The sequence below is a fragment of the Neomonachus schauinslandi genome, chromosome 10 (genome assembly GCF_002201575.2).
Source record: "Neomonachus schauinslandi chromosome 10, ASM220157v2, whole genome shotgun sequence".
Taxonomy (NCBI): Eukaryota; Metazoa; Chordata; class Mammalia; order Carnivora; family Phocidae; genus Neomonachus; species Neomonachus schauinslandi.
The window spans coordinates 66,289,804-66,307,834 of NC_058412.1; the positions used below are offsets into that span (position 1 = coordinate 66,289,804).

Consider the following 18,031-nt stretch of genomic DNA (forward strand, 5'->3'; position numbering starts at 1 on the left):
GATACTTTTGTTGAAATTTAAAAAATTATGACTGTAGGGTATGGGTAATTAAATGAATCCTTTTTCTTTTATCATATTTTTTTTATCCCTTTAATTTATCCTGTTTCAGGAAAGAATCTCATTGAGGTTAAAACTTACTAGTGGAGGTACAAAATGAGAAAGCTGCCTTTTCTCACAATTTTTTTTTTTTTTCAATTAGGAGACTTAATTCCATTTTGTTCCTTTTTCATGTTTAGCACAGTGCTTGGTATGTTGTAAGTATTCAGTAAATGGTAGTTGTTATTATGTTTAACTTAAACTCTTTTTGTCTCTCATTTTCATCATCTAAGAAAATGGGGATTAATATATGTATCAACAGAATAGATTTTGGTATATATAGTATTTGCTACATAAAGTTTATTATTCTTTGATCCATGAACAACTGTTTATTTTTTTCTACGAGGCTTTCTCTGATCTTATTAGTTCGAATTAATAATTTGCTGTTCTGTATCCTGCTTGTATTTTTTTGTCACAGCCTTTATGCTAAATAACATTGATTTGCTTCGTTGTATGTCTTTCCACCAAATGTACTCTTTTTATCTTGGTAGTCTTAGTGCATAGTTACTGCTTGACACATTATCACAAGTCCCTCATTTTTGCTGGGTCTTAATGGATGAGGAGGATGGGGTGACTGGAGCATGGGGTGGGGTACATTAGTAGGAAGTGAAATGTGACAAATATGCTGACACCATATTATAAAAGTTGAATACCAGGTTAAAGAATTTGAAATTTGTTTAGTATGCTGTGGGAGGCATTTTTGATTATTGACCAGATTAGTTCGATATTTTAGAAACATAATTCTAATTGCAGAGTAGAGAATGTATTAGAAGAAAAGAGATTGGAGGTAAGGAGAAGATGTAAGAAACTCTGGCTCTTGCTATATTATAAGGTTCCCATTTTAGCTGAGAAATCTTCCAGCTCGTACTTGAAGGATAGGTCTTACCATCATGTAATATTTCAAGCCACATCACAGATCGGTTCCAGTGCTTTCCTGCTAACTTTTCTTTGACTTGTTATTAAGAAATATTATATAGAAAAAGAAATGTTACATAAGTTTTTAGTAAAATAAAGTTTAAAATTTTGTGTATATTGGGAAAATATCATTTTCTCTAAAAGCTTGCAAATTGATGAGTATCTTAAACCTGTTTGTTGTATTTTCTGTTCTAACAATTGTTCAACATTTAATGTGTGTCATGTGTAGGGAGGTAATGTGGGACAAAATTTTTCTCCTTGGGGAAAGAGATAAATTCTGTTTTTAGTATGCTAAGTTTCAGGTGCTTGTGTAGCTTAACTGGAGATACCTTACATATAAGACATAGAGTCATAAAGAATTTGAGAAAGATTGGAAGTTTTCTCAGTGAAGATGGTAACTGAAACCTAGGACGTGGTGAGTTTGTGTATTTGATAAAAAATCTAAGATGTAAATACAATGAAATATTCTGCTCTTTTGGCCTTAGTGAAATGAGATATTTGCTTACTAGTGTCTGGTGCATCAGAGTTGTAAAGGATGAAACCGAGATCTTTGGGTTAAATCAGGGAAAGAGTCATTGGAGACCGGAGACTACACTGATTCCGTGAGTACAGCAAGAGCAAAGGTAGATTGGAAGGGCATTAAGAGGAGTTGATAGAGGGGCGCCTGGTTGGCTCAGTTGTTAAGCGTCTGCCTTCGGCTCAGGTCATGATCCCAGGGTCCTGGGATCGAGCCCGCGTCAGGCTTCCTGCTCCGTGGGAAGCCTGCTTCTCCCTCTCCCACTCCCCCTGCTTGTGTTGCCTCTCTCGCTGTGTCTGTCTCTGTCAAAAAAAAAAAAAAAAAAAAAGAGGAGTTGTTAGAGAAGTAGAACATTGTAGTGAAAAAATTCTGTGAAGGATAGTAAAGTTGGAAGAATAAAAGAAATTTTAGGGGTAAGTGGTGGTTTTTCCAGTTACAGAATGTATGTATATATGTTGTCAAACTTTTTATAAAGACAAGAAGTTTTAGTACAATTAAATGAAACCACCAAGAAATTAGTGCTGAATATATGTTATAGAAACGGAAAATGAACCTTAAGAAGAATGAAAAAAACCCTGAAATTCAATAAAGCTTATTTTCATCATATAATCTTGACACACAGAAGAAAAATTTTAGTAGTTGTTGCTTGAGAAGTTAAAATTCTTTGAAAAGTAGCCACAGGGTTAAAAAAAATCATCCCACTAATCCTTGAGTTTCTAATACATGCTTAGGGTGAATTTATTTTAAGGCTTTAGAAATACATAAAAATAGATTGTTGAGAGCTGAATAAATACATAGAAAATATAGTCACAGTATCTTTGGTGAGAAAAGATAAACATAATTGGAATATTTGATATGTAGATTTTAACATGATGTGATGAGAGGGAATTTTAAGTGCATCCATCATTTGACTGACTTTGAAAGAATCAGGGATGGTAAATTATAGGAGTATGGTGCATTGATATTCACAATTGTTCCAAAGTTATAATTTAAAAGCTATGTATCCATGGAAAAGAGAAATCTAATATAATGGAACGAAATGTTGACTATAAAGTGTTTGAAAAATTTCTAATAGACCAAATGTGGTTCTTAAATTATAGGCATGATTGTAATCATTATGAATCTCAAAGAGATGCTAAACCCATATAACTCTGGATATATAATATAAAGTAATACTAGGTAATATTATTACATCAGGTATTGCATAATGCTTTACAAATGTTAAAATTAAACGAGCACCTTCAAGATGTAAAATAATACACATTTCAGGTATTTTATTAGTAGAAAATGAAAAAAAAATTCCTTTTTAAGATGAAATGCATATCCTATAGACAGTGGCTAAATTTTTAAAGTCCCTCTTAAAGAAATGGGTCACATTCATACTTTCAGATATTCGGAGTTGACATCACAAACCTTTGTTTCCTTAACTGGTAGCCTTTTATCTATGGAGGTGGTATCTAGATGGTACTTACCGTTCGTTCGTGGTAGATCAAAGAGTGTGTTTTCCTGGGAGTGGGAAAGGGCAACTAATAGTGGCCTGCAGTAGGAGTGTAAAGAGCTACTTTAAAAAATCCACTCCATTAGAGATTTATATTAACAGTTTCTTTTCTCAATGCAGGGTTTACACTCATACTTTTTCCAAATTCCTAAAACTTGAAACTTACCTAGTAGTTGTACTCTGAGGAATGAGTCTTGAGTTTTGTGTGTGTGATTAGGGAAGAATGAGAGAAAATGCTTTCAAAGTGAGATCCAAGGGCTGTAAAGAGAGAGAGTTTTGTGAACAAAAATAAGTTAGACTCTAGGTAACTTGGTACCTGTTATAATTCCTTCTAGCTGGGAGGCTTCAAACCCTAGCTTCTAATAATTAAAGTACTGTTTAACTTCTCCATGTTAGCCCTGTTTCTCTCCATCCCAGTGAATATAAATATCCCCGTTTCTGGGCTCTTTGGAATATGTCCTCCCTATAAATGTTTATGGTACACCATATGTAATATGTCACATATTTTCTAGTCTAACTTGTAGCTGAAAGCCTAGAAAGACATATAAATGGGGATCCCAAAGTTATCTCTTGCCCTTCATATTCTGTAACAATTATATATTAAATGGTAGAAGAATCACTTTGGGGTGTCCCAAACTCCTTTGGACTTAAGTTTGTTTGTAAAATGAAAGGCTGTATTTCTGAATTCACCTACATGATTCTGCGCTATAGAATGTGAATCTTGGATTGGCTCATTATATTTGTGGGAATTGATACACATCTATCAAAATTAACTCTAACATCTTTATGTAACAAGCTACATACTATTTCATTATACAAAACAGTTAGTTTTGTTTACCTCCTGAAAAAAAGATGGTGGATAGTGAAGATGGTGAAGTTCAGGTCGGTTTTTAAATATATTGTAGAAAGATCTTGTGTTTTAGAGTGAGAGAGGCCTGGATTTCTGCTACTTAACATATGTGTGTGACTGTGCAAGGTACTATGGAAACAAGCTCAGAGAAGTTACCCAGAAAATGCTTCCATGTGTAAAGTGCCTAGCATATCCTTATGAGATACTCATTAATGCATGTTAACTACTTTTCTTGTTTTATAGGACAAGTGAAATGCCTTCTGGAAAACTAGTATCGAAAATGTTGGGGGCACCTGGGTGGCTCAGATGGTTGGGCGTCTGCCTTCGGCTCGGGTCATGATCCCAGGGTCCTGGGATCGAGTCCCACATCGGGCTCCCTGCTCCTTGGGAGCCTGCTTCTCCCTCTGCTTCTCTCTCTCTGTCTCTCATGAATAAATAAATAAAATCTTTAAAAAAAAAAAAAATGTTGGGAAATTATTTAAAATAGTTATATAGCTGAGTAAATTACCAAGTTAGGTGTTAATAAGAAAAACATGGAAAGGACTACTTTTCCTACTGTAGGACAACTTTGTTTAATGTGAAAATTTTCTGTATTAATTACTAGTTATGCTGGGGTTTGAAGATTTTTATTAAGTTTCATAATAAATTTAACGTGATACTGAAATTCTTTTTATGTTAAAAGATTTTAGAGAGACTGTCCTATTGAGAAAGAACCTATAATCACAAATTATCTTGATTAGAATTAAGATCAATTCTACATGAGTTAATAATGCACATGTAACTTTCCTATTTGAGTAGAATCAACAGTAGTAAGTGGATACCTTTGTTTTGGTGATAAGATATAAGAAGGAAAAAAAAGGCTGTGTAGCAAATGATTAGGTAATGCCACCTTAGTAGTTTTAAAAAAACCCTTACAATTCTAAAGGTCATTTCAAACACCAGACTTTCATTATATGTATGTTTCTGTTAATTTGTAATATCAGAAATGCCATCTCTCTTTAGGTTCCAGTATAAGATTGATACAAAGTGACTGAATGACATACCGCATTGTTAGTGGACATGATTCGTATAATGTAATTTGTGCCTTTTTAGCTGAATGAGTTTTTCTCCATGTAGTAAAATGCATTTATTCAAAAAAGGGGAGGTAGAGTACATTATAATTCCAAGGAAATTTTTATGTTAAAAATGCCAGTTTTTTTGACTTACATTGGAAAGGGTCTTATTTAATACCTGAACAAGGAAATTCACAATGAAGGTTGACATCTTGTCTAATTACCATATATTTCTAATTACACATTATTTTAAGTTTATATATTTTAAACCATGGTTACACAATTATCGTATAGGAGTATATTGAAGGTATTACCTTATTATATTTACTGGACTTTGGTTTAATTCTCTACAACTTCAAAATAGTATTGTGATATGAAACAACAATTATTTTTACTCTGATAAAAACAAGCTCTGAACTGAGTCCTTCATTGTATTTTTTTTCTAAAGAACTCACTTCTTATGAGCAAGTGTTCAATATCATATAGTTAGGAAACCATTATATTATTAAAACTTGAATTTTTTCTTTAACTATATCCCAGTATTTTAAATATTTATGTGTTTCAGGATACATGAAATTAAACTGCACATTTTGATCATATCTTGACTGCAACATTAAAAATAAATAAGACCTTCAAGTAAACATGTTTCCAAATCATATTGCCAGCGTGCATGAAGCTATAGCTTTTCTCTGAAGACTAAAAGCTCTGCTTGTTTGGAAAAGTCAGTGATTAGGTCTTTATAAGCAATTGAGGTTCTGTTTTCCTTCTAAACGTTCCTTTACTAATTTTTCCAAAGAGAAAAGATGCTCGTCTGCATCTTCTGGCACAAGGTTCCTCATTGAATTTGCAAGTTCAAAAAGATATTCTGTATTTCTTCCACTTGGACCAGCTGCATTAAAAATTTGTTCAGCAATGTCTTCTAGAGGTGCAGGACCAAGATAATTAGGATTATCACATGTTCCAATGTATAGCAACACAGTGAATGGTTTTGTTGTGGGATCTTTTGGATAAAAAATGACTGTCGTGGTCCTGTAGCCTCCTTTCTCTCTGAAGTCAAGGTATGCTTTTACTTCTTCTTCCTTTCCTGCTGGCAGTCTATAAGCAACACCCCAAACACATCCCTGTTGAAAAATGAAAATACAATATTTAGTATTTACAGTGCTAAAATAGGTGAAGATATATTGTGCTCTAAGAAAGTATCTTGTATATTCTTAGAAGTCAATGTAGTTTTGGGGCACCTGGGTGGCTCAGTCAGTTAAGTGTCTGCCTTTGGCTCAGGTCATGATCCCAGGGTCCTGGGATCGAGCCCGCATCTGGCTCCCTGCTCGGCGGGAAGCCTGCTTCTCCCTCTCCCACTCCCCCTGCTTGTGTTCCCTTTCTTGCTGTGTCTCTCTTTGTCAAATAAATAAATAAAATCTTAAAAAAAAAAAAAAAAGAGGTCAGTGTAGTTTTGCATTACTTAAAGTGCACTGAGAGGTACCAGCTCAACAAAAGAGGGTTGCCATTTAGTATTCTGAATGGAGTAACTTACAAAGGATATTTGAAAGTTCCTGCAGCGAAAAAATGAACAAATAAAATGAATTTGCTATGGCCTTAGGTAGTTGATTACTTTTTTACAGAGCTTTTGAAACACAGAACCCTTTCTGCAAACAAGGGAACACCTGATATGTAAAAAAGATAAGTGATGCTAGCTGAAGCAGGTTGGGGTATCAAAGCCCTCCCAACCAGCACCCAGCACTTATATCCACTTACAGCCCCTCAGGTAGGCTTCACAGTGGCTACAACACTCCATGAAGCAGTTTGGAAACCAGTTCCCTATACCATTAGTGAATGTTTATGGATTTAAAACTTTAGAACTCTATTTTTAATGACCAAATAAACACCTGATATTTTTTCAGTCCCACTAGTTAAAAGACATAATTTTAAAAACTTAAACAATGATAAGTAACCTAGTGTACAAGGAAATTATTCAGAATTAAGAATTTTAAAATGCTGATTTCCTTTATTTAGTTTGTTCACAAAGTATCAGTAAAAACAGTATATTTTGGCTGCAGAGGTTTTGTGTGTGTGTGTATTAATAAAATATCTGTGATATAAGCAGGATTTACAGTTTGTAGTATAGATTCTCTATTCACAACCTTTAATTATTAACTTTAAAGACTAAACTTTAGGTTGCTAAGTAACTTCTTGAGTGAATTCAACATTCTATAGAAATGAAGTGCTGTATATTAACTTTAATTAAGAGTTACAGTTACCAGTTTGAAGTTTTTTTTTTTTTTTAAGTAGGCTCCATTCTCAACTTGGGGCTTAAACTCAGGACCTTGAGATCAAGAGTCGAATGCTGTACCAACGGGGCTAGCCAGGCACCCTGAAGCCATTTTTATATATGCTTTTCCTATTGCAAATTATGAAAGCATTTCATTTCACTATTTCACCATTATCTGCTGTTGATAGCTGCTTATTCTTTGTATATCAAAGTTCTTTCCAAAGTTAAATCCTTAACTTCAAAATATAAAAGTTTGTATCTGTACATCAATGAAATGATTGAAAATATTTAAGAAAACAGAGGACTATCAGGTAATTATGTTTTCTAGTGCTCCAGATCTCTTTAAAAACCTATTGTGCTATTAATAAAATTAGGCAATAAAGTGATAATTCCTGACTGGGATTTTTGCTGAGAATCGTAGACTTCTAGCAAATGTGAGAGTTTTAAGGGTTCCATTTGATTCTTAGTGGCTGTCTGAGGGCTGGCTCCATTAATTCTTAGTCAATAAACTGAATAAGAAAAGAAAAATGAAAAAAAAAAAGAAAATGAGACTACATGCCATTTGGTTTTATCTTGTTGTCTACTTTGCAGTCTGCATTCCAACTTTTCCCAACAGTTGAAAAGAAACACAACAAATACAGAGATGAATTCTAGACCTAGTATTCAAACTGTCTGTGATGACTGTTGATAGAATTTCATTGATTATTAAAACTGAGAAACATCTCAACATTTTATATGATTAAAGACTATACAAAAGAATAATTATACCATACCCCAGGATCTTCAACAAGAGTCACAACTCTTCCAGGCTGTTTTAAAAAAAAGTAAAAAAAAAAAAAAGTTTTTTTTTTTTTCTGAATCAGTTTTTCAACTAACCGAGCATTAGCAATTTGTTGTTGACATGGAATATTTTAATTTCATTTGTTCATACTAAACACTTTCTTAGCACTTATTTTTTTATGATAAATTTTCAAGTGGATTAACTAAGAAAATATACCTTATCTTTTCTAAAAGATTCCCTTCAATTTGTGTATATTAGCTATATTACATTGACTTAAAATTGATATATTAAAAAACACACCTGTGACTAAGGCTCATCTAAAATGAAAGGTAAAGGGAGAAGCAATAATAAATAAAAGTTCTTGTCAGATTCCTATAGTTTTATTAGGGAACAAACATGCTCTTCCAGAGTGCTTTCCTCTAATAGGAAAGTGGTTCTCAAACTTTGGTGTAGATCAAAATTACCTGGAGGGTTGATAAGCATATTACTTAGCCACAGTCGCAGAGTTTCTGATCCTGTAGGTCTGGAGCTCTCCGAGAATTTGCTTTTTTTTTTTTTTTAAAGTACACTTCCTGTTTAGTGCCAAAGGCTATGTATCTATTGACAAGTTAGCATCATTAGTGAGGATGCTGAATTGTAAGCATTTTAACATTTTTGTTTTAACATTTGTTTGCCCACTGTTCTGGCACATAGTGATCATAAATCATTCAGATATTTGTGTCATCTTCATTGCTGTTTCCTCTAGTCTTTGTCTATTTGTATAGACAATTTGTAACGATGGAAAACATAGGATCTTGGATTATGTTTCTTATTTAATTATATTTTCTTGTTAGTCTTCTCATACATTTTAATAATTGCATAATATTGTATCATCAGTGAGCTATAATTTAAACATTTTTGTGTTGTTAGGCATTTAGATTTGACTTGTTTTCTATTTAAGAAAATGCTACAATGAGGATACATATATTCATGTAGGTATTACCATATTACTTTCAACTTTAAAGTGAATTAGGAGCTATTTACTGAATACCTAGCTATGTTGTAGAGAAAATAAAACCTTGATTCTTGCTTTTAAGAGCTTATATTGTAATTCTGGAACATGAACTTAACATGTGAAATAGAGAACACTTAAGGGCTAAGATGTATGGTATAAGTGCAGTAAGAATTCTGAGTCTTGGTGGTCATAAAGAAAGACAAAATTCTGGCAAAAGGGCTTAATTCACAAGAGTGGACCGCTAGTGTGGACCTCGAGGCAAGACTACACAGGCTAAGTGTCTGACTTTAGCAGCTGGCCCCAACATATAAAGAAGATGATCCAGAAGGATAACTGGAGAAACAGGATAGTCAGATTTGAAAAGCCAACGAGTGGAGGTGAAGTTAGGGGACAATGGAACATAAGAAGCCAGTGAAATTTGGGAGAAATAGGAGCTACTGTAGCACTTGAGGAATGGATGACTCGTATGATAAAAGAAGTGTATGGGAAGATCCGAGTGGTAAAGTGTATAGTATGCAAGTTAGAGTGGGAAGGAAGTAGACTTTTGAGTAAGAAATGTTAGTGGTCCAGGTGACAAGTTCTGTACTCCCCTTTTCCTTGTCTCCCCTTATATCCAGCCCAGTCATCAATTCTTGGTAGCTCTGTCTTTTGATTCTTCTGTATTTGGTTCCTCTGCATCCTTCAGTGGCTTCCTTAGGGACCTCCCTCTAGTTTTGTTTACCTCTAGTTTGTTCTCTTCTTGGCCATGGAATGACTTTCTAGTACAAAAATTGGGCCACTCACTCCTGTGCTTTGAATTTTTCAGGGTTATAATATTCTACAGGATAAAATAAAAATTCCCCATCATGACTTTACTACAAACCTCATTTCTTACCACTTTCCCCCTCAAGCTGTACTGATTTATTTGTAACTTTTACAAACATTCATATCTTTGTATATACCAGTACTCAGTGTGGAATGCCCTTCCTTTTATATTTCTGGGATATCCTCCTGCCATTCCGTCCATAAAGGCTTGGCTGACTCCCCAGGCAACTCTGTAGCAGCTCCTTCTAAACTCTCATTTCTCCTTTTATTCACTTCCCTGTGGCACTTGTCAGGTATTGTTGTTTGCATAGGTGTCTCCTACTTGTATATGTAAGTGCTCAGTAGTAATTGTTGAAAGAGGGAAGTCCTGGACTTCAGGTGGTGGCAGTTGAAACAGGAAACATAAGGAATCATTTTAAGGGGAAATAAACGGACTCCCTGTGATTGCTTATAGATGATACAGACATGGACTTTTGGCACTACTGATAAATTTACTTGGAAATATTTTCTTTTCTTTTGTAAAGATTGATTGATTTATTTTAGAGAGAGAGCAAGAGTGGGGCAGAGGGAGAGGGAGAATCTCAAGCAGACTCCCCACTGAGCGGGGAGCTAGCATGCAGATCTCACAACCCTGAGGTCATGACCTGAGCTGAAATCAAGAGTCAGATACTCAACCAACAGAGTCACCCAGCACCCCTTGGAAATATTTTCTAAAACTTAAACTTTTTGTCCCTAAAATAAATATGTTATTGAGAAACAGTGTACATTTGTAAATCACATGAAAGCTTTATTTTAGGGGATTGAAACTAAAGAAGGGGTCTTTGAAGCTGAATAGTATTGGAGGATATCGTGAAATATGGGGCATTATGGGTGCTTTGAGTAATGAGTAATTTTTCTAGATCTAGAAAATTTAGATCTAGATCTAGAACAGTTAGAGATTTAGTAAATGTTCATGGTTATCTCTTGTGTTAAAATGTTCCTTTTTGAAGTTGAAATATATTTTCTCTGCTGTGAAAACAATGTTCACATTTAAATGAATCCTTAATTTGGTGAGATGCTGCTAGCTTTGTTATATATAAATGAGATGCTTAATAAAACTTAGGAAGAAATTAAAGTTTAATGAAGCTAAAAAGAAAGCATAATTGAATAAAGCAAGTAGGTTTGGTATTTTTTCACAAATGTCACATTGCAGTATGTGGAAATGAGCCTAACATTTGTTTAATAATATCACATTTCATATGTAATGATGACTAACTTACTAGGAGCATATGTTGCTGTAAAAAACATAGTCCTATAAAACATCCATGTCATTCTTCTAATTTGCTGGATATCTCTGTAGCCTTTTGTATTCTTGTTTGACAGTTGAGATTTATATAAAGCTGGTGATCCACTATAATAAAAAATGTTAAGTAAATAATGTTCTTTCCATTTTTTTTTTTTTAAGATTTTATTTATTTGACAGAGAGAGACACAGCAGGAGAGGGAACACAAGCAGGGGGAGTGGGAGAGGGAGAAGCAGGCTACCTGCTGAGCAGAGAGCCCGATGCTGGGCTCCATCCCAGGACCCTGAGATCATGACCTGAGCCGAAGGCAGACGCCCAATGACTGAGCCACAACAGAACAGTATACTTAGAAAACGTTTGTTACTTAGACTTTCCTTTAATTTGCTATGATGGATCCTTTAAATAAAAGTAGGTGTAAAACTATAGCAGTCTCCCTGGCTCCTACTTTACCTGCCCTATATTTTAGTAAATATAAGTAAAAAAATACTGGCTTTTATAGCTCCTTTCTTCTTTTAAAGAATCATGGCTGTTGCATTTACCTGACAACTTCTTGTTGTTCTAGCCCAACAGTGTACATATCTCAATGTGCTGTATAACAAACACATCATACATTTTGATTGAAACTAGAGTAGAGGGGCACCTGGGTGGCTCAGCGTCTGCCTTCGGCTCAGGTCATGATCCCAGGGTCTTGGGATCAAGCCCCATGTCGGGTCTGCTTCTCCCTCTCCCTCTTGACCCCTGCTCGTGCTCTCTCTCTCTCTCAAATAATCAAAATCTTAAAAAAAACCCCAAAAAACTAGAGTAGTAAAATATGCTATTAAAACCATATTTATGGGGCTCCAGGGTGGCTCAGTCGGTTAAGCGTAGGACTCTTGATTACGGCTCAGGTCATGATCTCAGGGTGGTGAGATCAAGCCTCCTCATCAGGCTCTGTGCTGGACATGTAGCCTGCATGCATGAGACTCTCTCCCTCTCCCTCTGCCCCTACCCACACCCCCCCCCATTCGTGTGCAAATGGTCTTTCTCTCTCTAAAAACAAAACAAAATAACCAAAAAACAAAACCATATTTGTAAGCATTTAACACTTGGTCATTAAAATTTGGAGGCTGGGTTAAGGCTTTTCTCTTAATAGAAATTTTAAGTGTCCATATCTGACAACTCAAAAGGCATTTTACTTCACTTAGTTTTCTTTTATTAACAAGTTTCATTTTACTTAATTCTTTAAAGTCTTAAATATTATAACATTCTTTTTTAAAAATAAAATAAAAATAAAATAAAAATAAAAAAGATTTTATTTTTAAGTAATCTCTACACCCAATGTGGGGCTCAAGTTTACAACTGCAAAATCAAGACTTGCATGCTCTATGGATTGAGCCAGCCAGGTGCCCCTGTTTATAATATTCTTGAAGAAATTTTTGCCATTAAGTTTCTGTTATCTTACCAATGTGCATTTCCCCTAAGTTACTCCCCTGTTTTCAAGTCATCTGCCTACCTTAAAGCCAGATTCTAGCATTTTAAATATTGTGTTTTGGGGCCAATATTAATTTCTTTTTAAAAAACAGTAATCAAGGGCGCCTGGGTTGGCTCAGTCGGTTAAGCGACTGCCTTCGGTTCAGGTCGTGATCCTGGAGTCTAGGGATCGAGTCCCACATCGGGCTCCCTGCTTAGCAGGGAGTCTGCTTCTCCCTCTGACTCTACCCCTCTTGTGCTCTCTCTCTCTCTCTCTCTCATATAAATAAAATCTTTAAAAAAAAATAGTGTTAAAAACAGTAATCAAGCTCATATAACTGAGTACTTTAAAGAACATATAAACAATAAAAAATTTTGTACCCTTCCAAAAGTTAGGAGATTAACTAAAACACGTATTTATGGTATCCAAATTGTTACCCAAAACTTAGTCTTCTTTGTGGATTGGTTGTTTTGAAGCCAATACAAGGCTGATTTGCATAAGCAGTGAGCTGCTACTAGTTCTCTGTACACGTATTTTGGGATGAATGTCTTTGTATGACTGAAAAATGGATCAAAGAACTTCCATTTCACATTCATAATTTAGAGGAGAAACATGGGGAAATATTAAAATAATGTTGGATACAGTAATACAGTGGTACTGTGTTACTCAAGTAACAAACCAGGAACTCATTTAACTTTGCCGTACCTGACAACCAAAGTAAGTGATCAAAGTAAGCTCCTTAATAACCAGAGATAATTTTGGAAAATAGCTCTTCTTTGACCTTAGGTGTCATAAAATAAAACGGAAAGATACAAAGAAACCTCAGAAATAACATGCTCGTTTAAACTGAAACCAATGAAAGTCTGCCAGAATGCAGAAATGCCAACAATTTTAACTGATAAAAAGTTGAATGTGCAAGTTGATTTTGGTATTTCAACTCCGTGGTGACACGAAGATTGATCTTCCCGCCTGTTTTTTTTTTTTTTTTTTTTTTGGCAGAGGTTGCCAAGAGATGGGGCCCCCTCCCAGCACGTCAGCCTTGTGCGAGCTTGTGTGCTTGTGCCCACGTTTCTTGCTTCCTCAAGAAACTAACCACCCGCATCTCAAGTGGCTTCGGAAGGAGTGCCCTTGGTTTGGGGGAGAGGTAGGGGGCAGGTGGCCGAGGAAACTACACCCTTAGAAACGCTGGGGTGTAGGTCCAGCAAAGCTGGGCGAGGAGTTGGGGAGCGGCGCTCCAGGGCAGTAAGGGTGGGGGTACTGGTTGGCGCCTCACCTTGCCGGGGACCCCGCGATGGTCGGTGCTTCCCTGCCAGAAGCGCCTGTTGTAGCCTGTGATGTATCCGACCATCTTGTCCTGATAAGGGAAGTCCACCTTCCAGATCAGAGACCCATAACCAAAAACCCACATCCTTCCCTTGCTCCTCCGCTGCGGCGGCGGTTGACCCTCAGCTTTGGTTTCTACCTTGCCGGCACCAGTGGGTATTGCAGCCTCCCCGACGCAAGTAACCGGCTGGGCGGGCGCAGGCGCAGTGGCCGCACTGCCTGCTCGGGGGCGCAAAGCACACTGGGACACGTAGTTCGAGGATCGTCTTCCGACTCGGTCAGCGTTGTTTTACTTCGTTGCTTAGGGTATCAAGGATTGACCTTCCGTATGCTAAGCAATGGGATTCTTTCGTAGTCTCTGCAACTCACTCTAACCACCTGGTGCGTGTATGCAGAGGACTACAACACCCATAATCCTTTCCTGGGATTTGGGGCTCTGAGGTTGAAACTGTCCGCTTCTTTCGAGCGGGTACAAGGAGAAGCGAAGCGCCTGGAGTCGGCTGCTGCTGGTATAGACTAGATACCGGGAAGAGATGTACCGGCACTGCGTTTGGCACGTAGGAAGACATTTTGTTCTTTGAAAACTGGGTTTCTGCCAATTTAACAGCCGCCAGAGGAGCGCAAGGTGTGAATGCCGTATTTGGCTTTACACTTAAAAAACAGAAACAAAACAAAACAAAAACCCAAAACTTCTATATGTCTGCCTTTCACATAAAGCAGAACTTTTACGTCTGCGAAAGAGCTGTTGTTTCAACTCATTTAAATTTTACGCGCAAAACGACCTTATTCATCTTTAGTATTCTCAGCAGCTCACTCAGAAAAGGGTGAGCAAAGGTTCCTTGCCTCATGCACAGGCTTTAGAAGCGATCTGTGGAACCAGAAATTGTATACAGAATTTGCGGTCTGTGTGCATTCCGGGGGAGAAGCTTCATAGCTTTCATGAGTTTCTCCAACAGGTCAATATTCTAAAAAATGTTAAGATCTGCTGGTTAGAACTACTGCTCCAAAATATTTTTTAGGAAACGCACTTGGACCAGCACGGCTGTGTTTCTGTGTGTAAAAAGAGAAGCTTTAGCAAATTCTTGTCTTTAGCTACACAAAAGAATTTTAAAACTACCCAGATTCAAAGAGTATTATTTGAACTTTTTTTTTTTTAAAGATTTTATTTATTTATTTGACAGAGAGAGCCAGAGAGCACAAGTGGAGAGAATGGCAGAGGGAGAGGGAGAAGCAGGCTTCCCACTTGAGCAGGGAACCCGATGCGGGGCTCGATCCCAGGACCCTGGGATCATGATCTGAGCCACCCAGGCGCCCAGTATTATTTGAACTCTTAAGAAATCAGCAGGAAACTGCTACAAAGAAAAACTTAGTTTAAGAATCACCAGGTCTTTTCATATATTACCCAAGTTTAAGTTTCACATTGCCTGGGATGGTTGGTTTCCACCAACTTCGAATTTTTTCGAAAAATTTCAAACATAAAAAATTTTTTAGAAGTATAGTAATCACTCATATACTCTACATGGATCCAATAATTGACATTTTGCCTGTTACTTTATTTTTTTTCTCTCTGTATACTTTTTAATCTAAAACATTTGAAGTAAGTTGCATGTGTTACTTTTCCCTGCTAAATACCAAAGAATAAGGACTTTCTCCTAAAAACCACAATACCATTATCACATCTGAGAAAATTAACAAAATTACATCATCAAATGTCTATTACATATTCAAATTTCCTTATTGTCTCACAATTGCTTTTTGTAGCTGATATTTTGATACTTTTTTCACCATCCAGGATCCATTTAAGGTTTATACATCACATATGGTTGTTTGACCTTGTAGTCATTTAGTCAAGAACATGCGAAGGTTTTTATAAAAGGAGATCTTGCATACAGTTTATGCGTGTTAACTAGTTGGTATTAAGGGTTGAGGGGAATGATTCTGCTATGATAGTGCATTTCTTTTGGCTTCTCCTTCCCTTAAGAAGCTCAAAGATACTACCCAGTTCTGATGTTTTTTTTTTTCCAGGTTACTGCCTGTTAATCTAGATCCGTTAACATTTGTTGTAACTGTGAGAAAAGCCAGTGAAATTTGGAAAGGGATTCATACTTGTTTTTACTCGAATGCTCTTTTTTAATGTCTTTGGAGGGGTATTCTTATGTGTGTGTGTTTTTCCTACATAGAAACAATTTTTTTTTAATTTTTAAAAAAAAAATTTTTATTATGTTAATCACCATACATTACGTCATTAGTTTTTGATGTAGTGTTCCCTGATTCATTATTTGTGCATAACACCTGGTGCTCCATGCAGAACGTGCCCTCTTTGATACCCATCACCAGGCTAACCCATCCTCCCACCCCCCTCCCCTCTAGAACCCTCAGTTTGTTTTTCAGAGTCCATCCTCTCATGGTTCGTCTCCCCCTCCGATTTCCCCCCTTTCATTCTTCCCCTCCTGCTATATTCTTCTTCTTCTTCTTTTTTTTTTTCTTAACATATATTGCATTATTTGTTTCAGAGGTACAGATCTGTGATTCAACAGTCTTGCACAATTCACAGTGCTCACCATAGCACATACCCTCCCCAGTGTCTATCAGCCAGCCACCCCATCCCTCCCACCCACCCCCACTCCAGCAACCCTCAGTTTGTTTCCTGAGATTAAGAATTCCTCATATCAGTGAGGTCATATGATACATGTCTTTCTCTGATTGACTTATTTTGCTCAGCATAACACCCTCCAGTTCCATCCACGTTGTTGCAAATGGCAAGATCTCATTCCTTTTGATGGCTGCATAATATTCCATTGTGTGTGTGTGTGTGTATATATACCACATCTTCTTTATCCATTCATCTGTCGATGGACATCTTGGCTCTTTCCATAGTTTGGCTATTGTGGACATTGCTGCTATAAACATTGGGGTGCACGTATGCCTTCAGATCCCTACCTTTGTATCTTTGGGGTAAATACCCATTAGTGCAATTGCTGGATCGTATGGTAGCTCTATTTTCACCTTTTTGAGGAACCTCCATACTGTTTTCCAGAGTGGCTGCACCAGCTTGCATTCCCACCAACAGTGTAGGAGGGTTCCCCTTTCTCCGCATCCCCGCCAACATCTGTCATTTCCTGACTTGTTAATTTTAGCCACTCTGACTGGTGTGAGGTGGTATCTCATTGAGGTTTCGATTTGGATCGACTTCTTAATTTCTCTTTCTTCTGTCTTGTTGTTGGTGTAGAGGAATGCCACTGATTTCTGTGCATTGATTTTATATCCTGCCACTTGACTGAATTCCTGTATGAGTTCTAGCAGTTTTGAGGTGGAGTCTTTTGGGTTTTCCACATAAAGTATCGTATCATCTGCAAAGAGTGAGAGTTTGACTTCTTTGCCGATTCAGATGCCTTTTATTTCTTTTTGTTGTCTGATTTCTGTGGCTAGGACTTCTAATACTATGTTGAATAGCAGTGGTGATAGTGGACATCCCTGCCGTGTTCCTGACCTTAGGGGGAGAGCTCTCAGTTTTTCCCCATTGAGACTGATACTCGCTGTAGGTTTTTCATAGATGGCTTTTATGATATTGAGGTATGTACCCTCTATCCCTATACTCTGAAGAGTTTTGATCAAGAAAGGATGCTGTACTTTGTCACAGGCTTTTTCTGCATCTGTTGAGAGGATCATATGATTCTTGTTCTTTCTTTTGTTAATGTATTGTATCACGTTGATTGATTTGCGGATGTTGAACCAACCTTGCAGCCCAGGGATAAATCCCACTTGGTTCATGCATAATCCTTTTAATGGACCGTTGGATCCTATTGGCTAGTATTTTGGTGAGAATTTTTGCATCCATGTTCATCAAGGATATTGGTCTGTAATTCTCCTTTTTGATGGGGTCTTTGTTTGGTTTGGGGATCAAGGTAATGGTGGCCCCATAAAACGAGTTTGGAAGTTTTCCTTCCATTTCTATTTTTTGGAACAGTTTCAGAAGAATAGGTATTAATTCTTCTTGAAATGTTTGGTAGAATTCTCCTGGGAAGCCATCTGGCCCTGGGCTTTTGTTTGTTGGGAGATTTTTGATGACTGCTTCAATTTCCTTAGTGGTTATAGGTCTGTTCAGGTTTTCTATTTCTTCCTGGTTCAGTTTTGGTAGTTGATACATCTCTAGGAAAGCATCCATTTCTTCCAGGTTATCTAATTTGCTGGCATAGAGTTGC

General features: G+C 36.8%; 1 protein-coding gene across 2 annotated transcripts; it reads right to left on the reverse strand.

Moving 5' to 3' along the window:
- Positions 1–5,002: 5,002 nt before the first annotated feature.
- Positions 5,003–14,009, reverse strand: CHAC2 (ChaC glutathione specific gamma-glutamylcyclotransferase 2). 2 transcript variants are annotated; one of them, XM_044918909.1, is made up of 3 exons: positions 13,780–14,009; positions 7,968–8,003; positions 5,003–6,049 (listed from the first exon to the last, which is right to left on the reverse strand). In XM_044918909.1, the coding sequence occupies exons 1-3, from the start codon at positions 13,912–13,914 to the stop codon at positions 5,666–5,668; spliced, it is 555 nt and encodes a 184-aa protein (XP_044774844.1). In that variant the 5' UTR covers positions 13,915–14,009; the 3' UTR covers positions 5,003–5,665. The 2 variants fall into 2 exon arrangements, 1 of the variants encoding a protein (XP_044774844.1); XR_006540825.1 differs by lacking the exon at positions 7,968–8,003 and having other exon boundaries at positions 6,021–6,049; positions 13,780–13,850.
- Between the last annotated feature and the right edge of the window lie 4,022 nt (positions 14,010–18,031).